This window comes from Sus scrofa, chromosome 7 (assembly GCF_000003025.6).
Source record: "Sus scrofa isolate TJ Tabasco breed Duroc chromosome 7, Sscrofa11.1, whole genome shotgun sequence".
NCBI lineage: Eukaryota > Metazoa > Chordata > Mammalia > Artiodactyla > Suidae > Sus > Sus scrofa.
The window spans coordinates 74,537,686-74,551,448 of record NC_010449.5 but is presented as its reverse complement, the minus strand read 5'-3'; the positions used below and the strand labels follow the sequence as shown (position 1 = coordinate 74,551,448).

At 42.0% G+C, this 13,763-nt stretch overlaps 1 protein-coding gene and 2 long non-coding RNA genes across 14 annotated transcripts in view; 2 read left to right on the top strand and 1 right to left on the bottom strand.

Annotated features, from left to right (window-relative positions):
* The window catches only part of LOC110261587, an 86,813-nt gene extending 86,086 nt beyond the window's left edge, over positions 1–727 (top strand). Inside the window, exon 3 of the long non-coding RNA XR_002345889.1 lies at positions 500–727. This is a non-coding gene — a long non-coding RNA (uncharacterized LOC110261587). The remainder of the gene's footprint in view (positions 1–499) is intronic.
* The window catches only part of STXBP6 (syntaxin binding protein 6), a 256,512-nt gene continuing 242,827 nt past the window's right edge, over positions 79–13,763 (bottom strand). For 11 of the 12 annotated variants that reach the window (XM_005666215.2, XM_005666218.3, XM_005666216.3 and 8 more), the window contains 2 exons: positions 8,402–8,559; positions 79–3,094 (listed from right to left, as the gene is read on the bottom strand). In XM_005666215.2, coding sequence (XP_005666272.1) covers positions 3,071–3,094; positions 8,402–8,559 — 182 coding nt within the window. In that variant the 3' untranslated portion in view covers positions 79–3,070. 12 annotated transcript variants of the gene reach the window in all.
* Positions 8,504–13,684, top strand: LOC102166701. Its single transcript, XR_002345888.1, has 3 exons — positions 8,504–8,626; positions 9,664–9,756; positions 10,104–13,684. It is a non-coding gene; the product is annotated as an uncharacterized LOC102166701 (long non-coding RNA).

Below are 13,763 nucleotides of genomic sequence, written 5' to 3'. Positions count from 1 at the left end.
CCATTAGCATCAAAAGTGTGATGATGCCTGCTTACCAGGTAGTGTTTTACAGATTTCACAAATAACAGAGAAATGAGCTTTCATCACAGAGTTAAAATATTTAATGACAAAATTAGAGTTTGCTGTAATAGTGAATCACAGAGCAGGTGTTACTTGTCTCTGAAAGGAAGAAAAATTATATTTGATATCTTAGAGAACTTCTGAAGAATTAATAACTGTATAACAACATCAGCATTGTTACAGTTCTAAAGATTAAAAGCAAAATCTCTCTTTAGTATCCTTTATTGAGGGCATTCTGTAAATATTTTTACATAAATGCACAACCTTTGTTAGCCACAAAAGTAGTATTAAGACATTTCACTGTAATTTTAAATCTAACACATAATCTTTAATTTTTTCAGAGCTTAAAAAAAGTTAACTACTCATCTTGTTACATTTTACAAATACATTCTTTAATATGAAATGTTAACCCGAATCACTGTCTACTTCCTGTACACAGGTATCTAATAGTACTAGTGAAGAATACTACAGCTACAGTTCAGGAAGAAGTGAGAACACTGGGAAGTCTCTTTTCCTTATGAATTGTCAATACAACATAAGAGATCCTTCACAGAAATAGTCTTTCCAAAGCTCAAGAGTGAAGTGTGGAAGTGAAACAAAGTGAAATTAAATGTTTTTAAGCAAGCCACTGAATTGGTCCCAAATGAATTGGTCCCAAATAATGTGAGTCATTTCAGCAATTTTCTCTAGGTTAGATTGCAGTAATATTTTGTATTGTGACATCTACAAAAGATAGCAGAGAACCTCACGTGTGTCAGCACAGGGCTCACGCCTCTGTAAGAAGTCTGGAGGAACTGGGGTTGCTGTTTGGTTTCTCTGCTGGGTAGAGGCCTAGGTGGGACTGGGTCACAGGGAGGTCAAAGGCATGACCATAGCCTGGACCAGAACAATAGAGGAAGCTAATAAATATGCAGATAGGCTTTCTTCTAATCCAGGCTCTTTCTAAAAAGACCTAAGTCTAAAAGGATAAACAGGGAGTGAGCAAAGAGGGCAAGATGTGGAATACTTAATATATGAAGAGTAACTATCACAATTCTACCAGGGAGGAAAAATCTCAAATTTCACAGTATGCTTATGACCCTACCCTTTGCTACTTTAGAAGCAGCTTCACAAACACTGTTGTTATATAGTTGGCAACAAATTTTATTTTTGAGTTTGGCTGATTGTCAGGGGGGTTTTAGATTTACCCTTTTAATTATTTATACCAAATATCTATCTCTGAAACTAGAATCCAATTTGGGAAGATGAATATCTCTGTGTGTGTGCGTGCACATTTTCTGAACCTACTTGGTGTGATATTTTCAGCTTTTCTTGGAAATTATAAATAAATGCTTCTGATGGTACTCACCAGCTATCAAGTCCCTTGCTTCTTTAAACTTTTAAAGAACTGAAAGAAAAGTGCAAGTATTCTAATAAACTTACATAGTTTACCTTATAAACTTTATAGTTTTCTTGAAATGGATCATCTCTCTAAGAGGATTTAGAAATTTATCTATGGCAAATCCCATCTCCCTTTGACATGTACAGACTAAGATCATTTTTTTCACTCCCCAACAGTCTAATTTTCCTTATCCTTGGGAATGCTTTATCAGGAGAATTTAAGCTATTTAAATCAGCATAAATAATCCCAGAGTCATCATAGGCTGCTATGTAATAGGCTCAATGGGCGGGACGGAATTAAAGGGGTCCTAAAGATTCAGGCAGCTTAAAAATCAATGCATCACAGCGGGAGGCTGAGAATGTATCTGGGATGTCAGGCTTGCCTCCTGGTTTCAGGAAGACAAAGCATAGCTTTTATATTTAGCATATTAACCCTCTAAGAAACCAGACTCCTAGACTGAATATACAGGCCTGTGCCGAGTAATACAAAATCAGGAGGTGTGTAAAGCAATTTCATTCAATCTGACTGCAATGTAAAGGTTTCATTGACTGTGCTCTTTTATGTCAGAACAGGCAAGTTTCAATTGCCATGAAATGCAGTTTGTCAAGAAACTCACACTTTAAATTACATTAAATAAATAGCAATAACAGCATCAAAACCTCCAAGAATCAGATACCAAGAAACTGAAGGCCATTTCCCAAGGACATCATGAGGGTGTCTCTAATAAAACAGGCATGGCTTTGTAAAAATAAAAGGAAAAAGATTTTAGATGTGTGGTATCTTTTCACATTATCATTTATACAGACCTTATCTGAACAAATCAATTCTTGATAAAAATCCAAGCACTTTTCAAGACCAGCTACCATAATTTGGGGGCAATGACAAACATTTGTGAATGCACAAAGGTTTTTAAATAGGCCTTTAATCTCAATTTATTACCCTTCATATGATTATTCTAAATAATCAGCCTGGAAATAGGTAGTGGGAGTATTTAAACTGTAGTTCAGAACGTAGATTTCTATCTGTGATTCACATTTGTTTATTTGAATGCTGGTGATGGCTCATGCAAACGATCACTGCATAAAAAGCAAAATCCAAGACTGCTGTTTCCCTTGATAATACAGATTTATGTCTCAGGATATAGAATCTTAACCTTCAGATTAAGAGCAGCTAGGAGACTGAGTGAAACCAATCACTGCTTGACTTTTATTTCCAACCAGGAACAATAACATCTGATGTCACCACATTAAAATGTCTTCCTGCTTAATATCAGGGGAAAAAATACATGTTGCCAGTTTATACATAGCTCAGTAAATCATTTGGTCCGAATTTCATATTCAAACTACCAAAAAAAAAAAAAAAAAAACCAAACCTAAAATAAAACACACACACACACACAGACAATGGAAAAAAATGAAGTTGATGCTATGCAGCATTTCTTAGCAGGATTATGAAGGAAATGTATAAACACAATATTTTTTCTTTCATATTAACATCTGAAAAGGAAAAAAAACCTAAATGTCCATATTTTGGAAAAAAAAAAAAAAGCAAGCGGAGGTCTGAAATTCTTGTAAAAACTGCTGAACAAACTTCAACTTCTCTTAAGAGGTCACCAGGAGAGGCAGTTTCTCAACATTTGTGCTTCATGGCAAGCTAAGGAGACAAAGAGACAAAAGTAGGATGTTAGCGGAAGCAGAGAGAGTTGACTGGCTGCCCCTTCCCCGCATCCATGCTGAGAAGCTGCCCCGAGATTCTACTTGCCGTGGCAGATCATCATCACCATTCACACTGGCACCTAGGAAATGTGCAGCATCTCCCCAAACAGTCCACCAGGCACTGCATGTGTTACTCCTTCTCGCAGTGATGTTGGTGTGTGTGTGCCCAAGGGGGGATGCCATGTGAAGTTCCTTCGGTGGCATGGAAGGCTACTGAAGGCAAAGTATAAGAATGAGTGAGCTACCCCAGAAATAAAGGCCTTGGGGCTCCCAGGTTACTAGTTATCCAGGAAGACCAACACTCCTCAAAGTATTTACTGATATAAAGTATTAAGAATCACCAACTGTAGAGAAACAATCTGCAATAATCCACGTAATATCCTGGAGAGTCAGCGAAGTCCAAAGCACTTGACAATTAGACTGTGTTATGGACCAGGGTTGAACAATAGACCAAATTCAGACCTTGATTTACTGCTCCCACTGGTATTTGAAAAATGTGGTTTATTGAAATGTTAGATCTTTATAAATGGGAACACCAAATACCACTGTATCATTCAATAGCTTCCCAAGCCTAGCTGGAGCCCATGACGATATATTAAAGGAAATGTATGCAGGTGCAAAACAAAAAATTAAATCTGACATTGTCTTCCTCAGCCAGATCCAGATCCTTTCCAAGGAGCCCGTACACTGATGTGAAGCATAGGCAGGGCTGAAGCTGAATTGTGATTCCTCATAGGTCCAGAATCTGACATTAGGGATTAATCCCTGAAGTTGGAGCTGGACTGACTGGGGGTAGTTGTGTCGCTAAATTAATCTCTTTGGGAATCCTCAGCTGAAAGAGCTCTGGGGGTCTCTGCCTGGTAAAGCCACCCTAAGCAAAGATTCCCATGGACCTTCTGCCTTGCTGATGGCAGCAGCCGTCAACTGTCAGATGGTGTTTGTGAAGCCCTGAGTGTGCCCAGGATGCTGGGCTAAGTGCTGTGGGTTTTTGCCAAGAAGGATGGAGGGGACTACAGCTCCTAACCTCGAAGAGTTTGTGGTCCAGGAAACATAGTGGAAGGAAATGGCTGAGCCAGGGCTCTCCCTCATATCTGTCCCTTCCCCAGCCACACTGAGCTCCTCCACTGTATGGCCTCCACTTCTTGATCTGTCTCTAGTTTTTATACATTATTTAGCAACATGGATCATTCAGATCAACACAGAGCTGTTAAGTGTTGTGCATAATGAATAGCAACTGTAAATATTTGATTGGTACTGCTGTCCTGTTATTCACTGAGCTGTTAACCTTCAGCTAATGGGCTTGTGCCAATTTACCCACAGTCATTAATCCTCAGCAGCAATTGTGCTGCTGCTTACACCAGGCCTTGGTTACCACTCCCATGCAGGTAGGACTGGTGCTAAGGGGAGCCCCAGCTGGGCGAGGCAGTGCCAGCTCAGCTTCGCAGAGAGAGATAGGGCTGGATTGGACATTTTGTAGGAAATGGCGTCATTTGCATGCTACCTAGTTTTGTTTTTCCTTAATTTCCTGGGAGTTAGAAGCTTTAAAATATGGAAGGGAGTGTGCTATTGCTTTACCGCTGCACATTTGCTGTATGACATTGAGCTCTACAGTCACAGCTGCTCTGTGCCTCAGTTTCCTCATGTCTGTAAATATCATCTCCAACTCAAATGCTAATGGATTAAATGTCAGCACTTCTACAGAAGAGAAGTAGATTTTCTTTCTGCTCTATTTTGTTAATATCTCTTAAAAAGCTTTCAGAGTTATGTAAATATAACTCCATCTCAACAACAACAGAAAAAATTATTACTCATACTGAGGTTATTCTTTAAGAGGCCTTGACTCTTGAGGTGTCCCTCCTTGCTCAGAGACCCACGGGGAGCAGATGATGGTAGTAGGGACAGAGACAGCCATTCCCTGCCAGTAAGGGAAATGCCACTTACCACTCTCTCCCCAACAAATTCGGGCTTGTGAAAAACAGGGCAGATCACTGTTCTCTTCTGTGGGAAATGTCATTAGAGGATGCTTAGGTATGGGTATCCCTCACTCCTTGCTGAGTCACCAGCCGAGGTGGGCGTCAAAGCACTGTACATACTGCAACGTTGTGCTTTTTGAAGCAAAGGAGAGTAAGCAGGCCTGCTCTGGCTGAACTGGACTTTGCTGAGGTCTGAGACTGTGCCAAGTTCACAGCTCAGGAAGGAACCACGCTTCCCCAAGCCACGATGAACGGAACTGGGGGAGAGGGGAGGCAGAAGCATTTCTATTGGCTCTGCAGGAGACAAGTACTCCATATCTTGATGGCAGGGTCCTACAAAGGTGATCCACTCACTAATGTACCTGGGTCACTGCAGGAGTCCTGGGAAAAGCGAGAGAGCCAGAGATCCTCTTCTATTGCAATCTAGAAGGTATACCCTACTCTCCAGCTGAGGCTGTGTTCCCTCGTTCAACCAGGAAGCCCAGAGGAACTGTCACCCTGAACTGTCAGGGCTCTAAGATGTGCACTGTGTCTCAGCTTCTAAACACAGCCCACTCTTACTGAGTCAGCCCAGCCACGACTGCGGGGGAGGAAGGCCTGGGTCCATCTCTGAACTCTCTCCTTTCCTCACCAGCAGGCCTGGCGGGGGCTCAGCCAGTGGACATCTTGCTGGTCAGCCTATACCAGTGGGACAAATCAGGAGTCCTAGTCCCTGGGAAAATAGCCACACCTTATCTAAAGAGGTCAGCCTCCTCATTAGGAATACTGCCAGTGCTGGTGATTCATAAACACACACCCCAGTTTTAGAAAACGGCAAGTCTGGTTATAATAGTGTCTCTCTCACACTCCCGCAAACACACTAACAGACACCAGCAGCCCCTCCCCCCACCCTTCCAACACCCACAGGAGAGGAAATCAAAGTAAGTAGAGACTGCCCTACCTTGTCCATCTCTGCTGAAATAGGTGCCTGGCTGCCACCACTCCTCCCAGTGGTCAAGCCAAAGGGCCTCTGGCTTTGACCAGTGGTCAAAGCCAGAGGCCCCTGTGCCTTTGGGGACCTAATCCGTTTCTGCTCTGACAGGTCCTGTTTTCAAGGGCTGCTCTGTGCTTAGAAAGTGTCAGCATTCAGCAGGAGGCCCTCCCACCCCACATGGGAGAGCACAAAATCTTCACTGTCAGTCCCTCCCCATCTCTGTGCTAGGATCCTTGGTCACATTTCTCCACCCTCCTACAGAGCTCATCACGTAATGGATTAGGGAAGGCTCAGCAGATACCACTTTTATGGAAATAATTACAACTCATAGTGAGATATGTACCAGGCATTGTGATAACCGATTTATAGGTTTGAATGCATTCAGTTCTCTCAATACCCTAGAAGAAAGGTACTATTAGCCCTATTTTCCTGATAAGGAAACTGAGGCTTAGAGACATCGAGCCCTTGTCTAAGGTCACTGAGGTGGTAAGTCAGACACCAGATGTTAACTCCCAAACCATACTGCCTTCCCAACTCCCTAGCAAACTTGGCTACAGTATCAGGGAAACAGGGTGACCAGGGCCAAGAATTCTGGCCATCTGGTTAGGTTATCCAACCCAGTGTTTATATGACCTCCTCTGAGGTAGACACTGACATGGATGACCTCCAGGTATTGTCTACTCATTAGGAAGAGTGATTTCACAGACTTCCTTGGTAACCCGATTCATGATTTAATCATTAACCTAAACTCTTGTTTTAGCAGAATGTTATCAGACACTCAACACATGTTGAGTGTTCTGTATGACAAGACATGAAAGGGAACTGCCTGCATTATCGCCCTCCCCAGACTTGAAGACAATTAAAAAAATTAATCCCCTTTAGCCTTCTTTTCTCCAAATCAACACTTGAAATGTTTCCCCAGACTTCCACTGCCCATCCCCCTTTGAATCACTACAGTTGCTGTTGCTGTAAATGAAGCTGGGTGGGAATTCTAGCATCTTCACTCCATCAGTTTCTATATCACGAAGGCTGCGGAAAGGATAAGGGAAATTGTAATCCTGAGCTCACTCCCTCTGAAGCAACTGCTGCAAGTGAGGCTCTGGCCCCCAGCAGGACTGCCTGCTTTCTTAGCTAGGTCTGAATTCCAAATGGGCCCCCAAGGCAGCAGTTCAGTAAAACACTGCCATGATAGGGGGCTGATGACAAAACAAGACAGGGTTTCTTCAAAGGGGAGGCAGGAAGGGAAGGCAAGATGTGTCTACTCAGATCTGGATCTACAGTTGGGCCTGGGCTTGAGCCTCAGACAAAGGCCAGCCCAGCTCAGCTGGGGAGATTTTTCCCATTACTTTCCAAGTTGTCCATTCTTGTTTCCTCAGCAGAAGCAGAGTTTTCTGTTGAAGCAAATTAATTTCTTCCCCAAAGGTCACCTAAAAAGCATATCTTGAAAGGCCAGATCATGAGTCTCACGGCCAACAATTATCAGAAGTTGTTTCTGGAAACCTAAATTTGAATTACTAGCCAGAAAAGAAATGCTTTTTGATCTGAAGCACAAGAACAGTAATAAATCCTCTTTATCACCTGACCGACAAGGCCTCTCTTTTCCTTTGGTTTGTGACTGCCTTAGATAGCTGGCTGCCAATAAAAACTCCCCCTTCCCTTTCTGAAAGGCACTTTTTCAGTGAGTGTGTGAATGTGTGTGTGTGCACCTGGGGTGTGTGGCAAACACCATTCTCTGGACCCAGAGGCACATGGGAATCCTGCAGGCATCGCCGTGTGTCAAGGCAGCCTTAGAGATCCAAGGCCCATCCAAAGAGGAAACTTGCCCAGAAGTACCCTGGGACTGGAGTTTGCTTTTCATATGGTAAAGGGATAACACAGGCTCAGGACCAGAAGGGGACAGCATGGAAAAGTAAGCACAAACAGCCCACAGCCCTCCTTTAAGCACTAGCCAAGGCAGGAGGGCTATTTTTAGACCCCTCACCCTCCATCCTGTTCTCTGAAACGTGAGCCTCAAAATACTGGGCAGGAACTAAAAATGGTCTGTATCCCAAAGATACGGGGTCAAAGGCAGAGATGAAGACGTCAGAAAGGAGATAATCAGAGAAACAGGTCCAAGAAGAATCCTTCCATGACTCTGGTGCTCACTAAGCAGAAGGAAAGTGTATACAGGGGCCACACACACACACAGCCTTTATTTTGTATTTCCTGTCATGGGAAATACACTGAAATAAAGTAGTGTTGGGCACCGGAGCTCCCTGACAACCAAGAGCTAAGCCCTCAGCCGTGCTGTGGGACCTACCTTGTGTGCAGTTTCTGCAAACTGCTGGGCGCTGTTCTTCATGTCTTCTGTCTTCTCCTCTGCACGGCCCAACCGCTCCCCGCGCTCGTTCAAGGCCTGGCTCGCTTTCTGTACTGCGCTGGTCACGCTATCAGCTGCTGAATGGAGGATGCTGTTTCCTGAAGGAGGACAGCAAGAGCATTAGAAGCTAGTTCTGCTGAACTACAGTGACAGCCCCCTGCAGGGGTGAGTACCCTGAACAAGCAAGGCAGGTCACACTCTGGAACGGCTTTGAGTGTCTGGGAAACGAGTCAACTTTTCTTCTGACCTGGTCTGACTGACGCATTTGTAGGAAGGATACCTGCTGGCAGGACCTGGGGATGTGGTGAAGGCTCCCTGCCCCGCCCCCGCCACGAGTCTTTGGTGAGGCTCAGGAGGGCGGGGTGCATTTGGATTTGCAAATGTAGATGGAAATGCGCAAGTTCAGTGAGATATACTTGGATTTTATGAGCATTTCCTCTTAACCTAGGGTTTAGTTGAATAACCCCTGGAAGAGTAGGGGCACAGCACTTCTCCAGATATGATGCTCTGTATTTCTTGCAACTCTTCCCTAAAGATAGGGCTCCATGTAAGAAGCTGTGGCTCAGTCTCAAAGTTGAGAGGAGATACATTTTTCCCAACTTTGAATCCCAAGCCATGGCCTAGTTGGTTGGGCCTTTTTGCCTTTGATCTCTAGTTATGAAACATGGGGCCTCAGCCCTGCACTTAGCCAGGAGGTGGAAGACGGAAACCCAACCTAGAAGAAACTTAGCACTCCCAGATTCATGAGTGATTATACTGAGAAAGTTGAAAAGCATCACATTTCAAATAGTTTTGCATCCCTGACATCCCATTTACTAGGACTGGAAAAGAAAATTCAACAGTGAAGAACTGGCAGAGGCATAACCCACTGAGACCTAGCAACTTGCAAAATTACAATCAGAGGAAATTTATAGCCGTATTTTGTTAACATTGAGTGGAAGGTATTTAAATGGCATTTTATGCAATAGCTTTATGTCTTTGGATAAGTTTATTACATCATTTAACTTTGTACCTGGGATGGATCCATCTAGCCACAGACAGCTTTTAATAGAACTGTAATTTCCACTGGTCTCAGCTGCAAAGGCTTCCTGATTTCTCCTCTGTGGGAACAGTCTGTGGTTTGTAGAACAGAATCTCAGGCAAAGAAAGTGCCTAGCTGAGAGGAAGCACTTTATAAATTGTTTTCCATTTTTCATCTTTAGGAATGGATTTTACGGGCTTCCCTATGCACTAAGAGGAGGCAGATGGACTTAACTTACTATTGCTCAGTTGCATCAAGCACTACAGGAGCCAAGGTAAGTCAGCACAGATGAATACGGACAGAAATGTGGCTCTGTAGAAACCCTGTTGAATACAAGGGTTGGAATGGAAGACAGGTATTTAGAACAAATCTGGGTTCCTCTGCTTTCACAGTATGGCTATGATGATAACCTCGCACCCTTGCCTAACATTTGAATAACATTTTGTAGTCATAAAGCATCTTTACAAATAGTACCTCATTTGATTGTCACAAAAATTCTACTGAGAAGACTGAGACTAGTTGAGGTTCAGTGGCTTCATAAGATCATGTCACTACAAAAGTGACATGGCATTGGGAAACCAGAGCTAGCTTTTTCCTTATTCTGTACCTTCCTCTTTGCAGGTGTGGTGTTGGTCATGGAAAGTAATCACTGTGACAGAATTGTGAGCAGACTAGCATGAACAGGGCTTTACAAGTTATTTCCCAAGGTAACACCTGACTGTTTCTGTCCTCAAGATATTCCTCTTGGTAAATGAAGAGTTATTGCCTAAGCTGCATTCAAGTCAGGTGCTCCCAAGAAGGAACAGGCCAAAGGGAAGGAATGGGAAGAGGGTGAAAGGACTGAAGGTACGGGGCGGGGGTGGGGGGGTGGCGCACAAGAAAATATCCTACTCCTCCAGCTCCTTAGACATACTACCCACAGCTTAGCCACCAGAGGTTAGAGAAAAGAGGGGGTAGGGCATTTGAAACTCCATAGCCAGGAGTATCTGCATCAAACCAGGGGGATTTTAGAACTAGCTACCAGTATATAGCCAGGATTGTTTTTTCCCCCCATCAGAACTGACCCTCATGATGCCCTCAAAGTTAGACACATTTGTGTTTCTAGAATGAATCTGCTTTGCATGAGCCATACTGCTTTCCTGTCATGACTTAAAAGTTAATCTTGTACAAGACGTCAGATCAGCACGGCAACCAGTTTTATATGATACTGTTTAGCCAACGGTTGTTATGAAGGAGGTAAAAGATCTATACATTGAAAACTGTAAGACACTGCTGAAAGAAACTGAAAGACAGAAAGACATAGAAGGATATTCCATACTCATGGATTGGAGGAATTAACATTGGTAAAATGGCCATACTACCGAAGGGAATTTATAGGTTAAATGCAATCCTTATCAAAATCCCAATGATGTTTTTCACAGAAATAGAACAAAAATTCTAAAATTCAGGAGTTCCCGTCATGGCTCAGTGGTCAAGAGGCACATGAAAAGATGTTCAGTATCACAACTTATTAGGAAAGTTTTACTTTTTAAAATGAGGATGCAGTTACTGTCTTGCATTTATATGGACATACGATCTTTGTCTGCATTTCTGATATTTCCTAGAGATTAAACTGCTGGTTCAAAGGACACACACTTTTTGGAGGCTGTTGGTACATGCTGAAAATTGCTTCCTTGGAAGTCTCATTCAGTGTTTCCAGACTGTTCTTTTGAGTGCATGCTATGTGCCAGTCACTGTTATGTGGACAAACTGGCAGAATGACTTTGAGGAAGGATGTATTTTAACTTTTCTGACCGTCAGTTTCCTCATCTGTAACATTTGCCTCAAGTGGCTGTTGTGGAAATGAAGATGACAATATATACAAAATGCCTGCAGCTGCTCAGTGGACGTTTGTCCCTGCCCCTCCCTAAGGCCGTGTGTGTTCTGGGGAGTTCTGGGAAAATTGCACAGACCCACTCAGCTCCTTGGCATGTCTCCCTTTCTTCTGTCTTGGGGCTAAGTGTCTTGAAGCTCCCGGGAGACACTCAGATCTTTGCATACTTGCTGTGTGCAGCTCAATATGCTGCTCAGAGAGAGTTGAACACATCCTCATTGAACCAAGGCATGTTTTGTAAAGTAAGATGCCTAACTCAAAAGTTGGGGTGCATCATATTGTGCTAAGTTAAATATGGAAATAAAACAGTCTCCTGAAGCAGAGAGAACAGTAATTCTCTCTAAATAGGCAGGAAGCATATTAGCACCCAAATTTATTCAAGCAGTCTGAGAAGAGGCTGTCAACCACTGCAAATAAAGTCAGCTACCTTTTGAATTAGAATAGGTTTGAGAATAGATCTTTGAGAATAGATCAGAGACAAGTCTTACTTCATTGATGTTGAATTTGCATCAGTTCCACTTAGTATGTGCTTTTAAAAAATACTGTGCTAGCATCTTTTATGTTAAGAGATTGAGAAGACCTTCCTGAGAGCAATTTGAGATAGAGCTATACATTGTTTTCAATCATTGTTTGGAAAAACAAAGGAAATTTAAATGTATAGGAAAAATGAGAGAGAAAAATAAGGTTATATTAAAAAGTAAGGAGAGAAGAGAAAGAAGAGGAGGAAAGATTTTTTAAAAGCACACAAACCATACCAATAACTATAAAGCTAATTTCCTTATATTATCCTAAACTTCAGGTTATATCTGATAATAAAAATTCTTAATGCTGTAACTAGTAAAGAGGCAATTTAAATAGATTTTTCATCAGCTATTTCCTACATCAAATACATATATAGATATTTGAAATGCGAAATACTCATCCAGTTTAGGATTTTAGGAAAATCATCTAAAAAATAAATGGTCGAATAAACTTACATCAGTCTATACTCAGAATTGAATAAACCTGGTCATCTCCGGATACTGTTTTAAAACTGAAATCTGGTGATAGTTTTGTGTGGATTACTTGTATCGTATAATCAATGTAACCATTTAGGAATAACTGTACAATAAAGCCCCATTTATCCAAACTAACTTAAAGGAAAACCAATTACGGTGAAAAAAATAAAACAGATTTGAGTTTTAATACAAAAAACTCAACAAAATTGGCAGGGAGATCACTCATATGAAACCTGTTAATAGGCCAGGACCATTAGTAACTCTCATATCATATACCCAAAGTGTCCAATAATTTATTCCTTGAGTAGATTAAATTCCTGTTCTCATCTTGTCTATAGTATTCATTTTTTTCTTTTTTTCTTTAGCAAAACTATTTTCATGAGTAGACGTAAGGGTCACTTGAATCTGGTCCAGTGTTAGTAACATTCAGATTAATTTTACTGGAAAAAATCTATGGGATTCACCCAAGATGTTTTTTCTTTCCTTTTTCTAAACTTCCAATCTTTACCACTCAGCATCTCTACCACTAGAAGCCATATTAGCAAAAGAAAAGTCACATGGAAACTTGGTTCTGTGACCAGAGGGTCCCTTTTCTGTCCTAAAGGGGCTCTGAACCACTTACATGCATTTTGCTTCCTGAGATGAGCACACACTTCCACCCCCACTGGTGGTAATTCAGTTACATGGTAATGCTTCTGAGGAGGTTCTGCTTAGGACTGTGACTTGCATTAAGCATTTTATAAATGTGTGGTCATTTAAAAATGATGATATCACCTTTACAAACAGTGATTAAATGCAAAGGCCTACCTGGTGAAACAAGTCGGTTCTTAATCACAGACTCCATTAATTATCCGAGAGCTTAAGTAAATTACCAAGTTCTTTCCCATTACATTGACTAATCAATATCAATCACACAGTTGCATCTCAATGTTGGACAGCCTCTAGGATCCCCCTTTAAGATGGGAGATTCTTCCAAAAGGTTAAATTTCATTGGTCCTTTTGTGGTAGTGACTAATCAGATAAATTCTGTTACAAATTTAGGTCGTGTTACATCAAGCCTTTGCAAAAGGAGGAGTTGTTAGCCCATGCTGGCCACAGATGCAGTGTGAACCTCAGCCAGACACTCACAGAAACATCTACAGTTCACTGAATGGTGACTATGTGCAGGTGCTATGGTAAATTGTCAACTGTCAAATTCTTCAAAGGAATGTATTTTTATCCTATTTTACAATTAAGGAAAGGAATGTGCTCAGGGAATAGAGAGAGCTTGCCTAAGGTCACCCAGATCTTGACCCTGAAGCTTTTTTTTTTTTTTGCTTTTTAGAGCCTCACCCGTGGCATATTGAAGGTTCCCAGGCTAGGGATCAAATTGGAGCTATAGCTGCCGGCCTACACCACAGCCACAGCAAT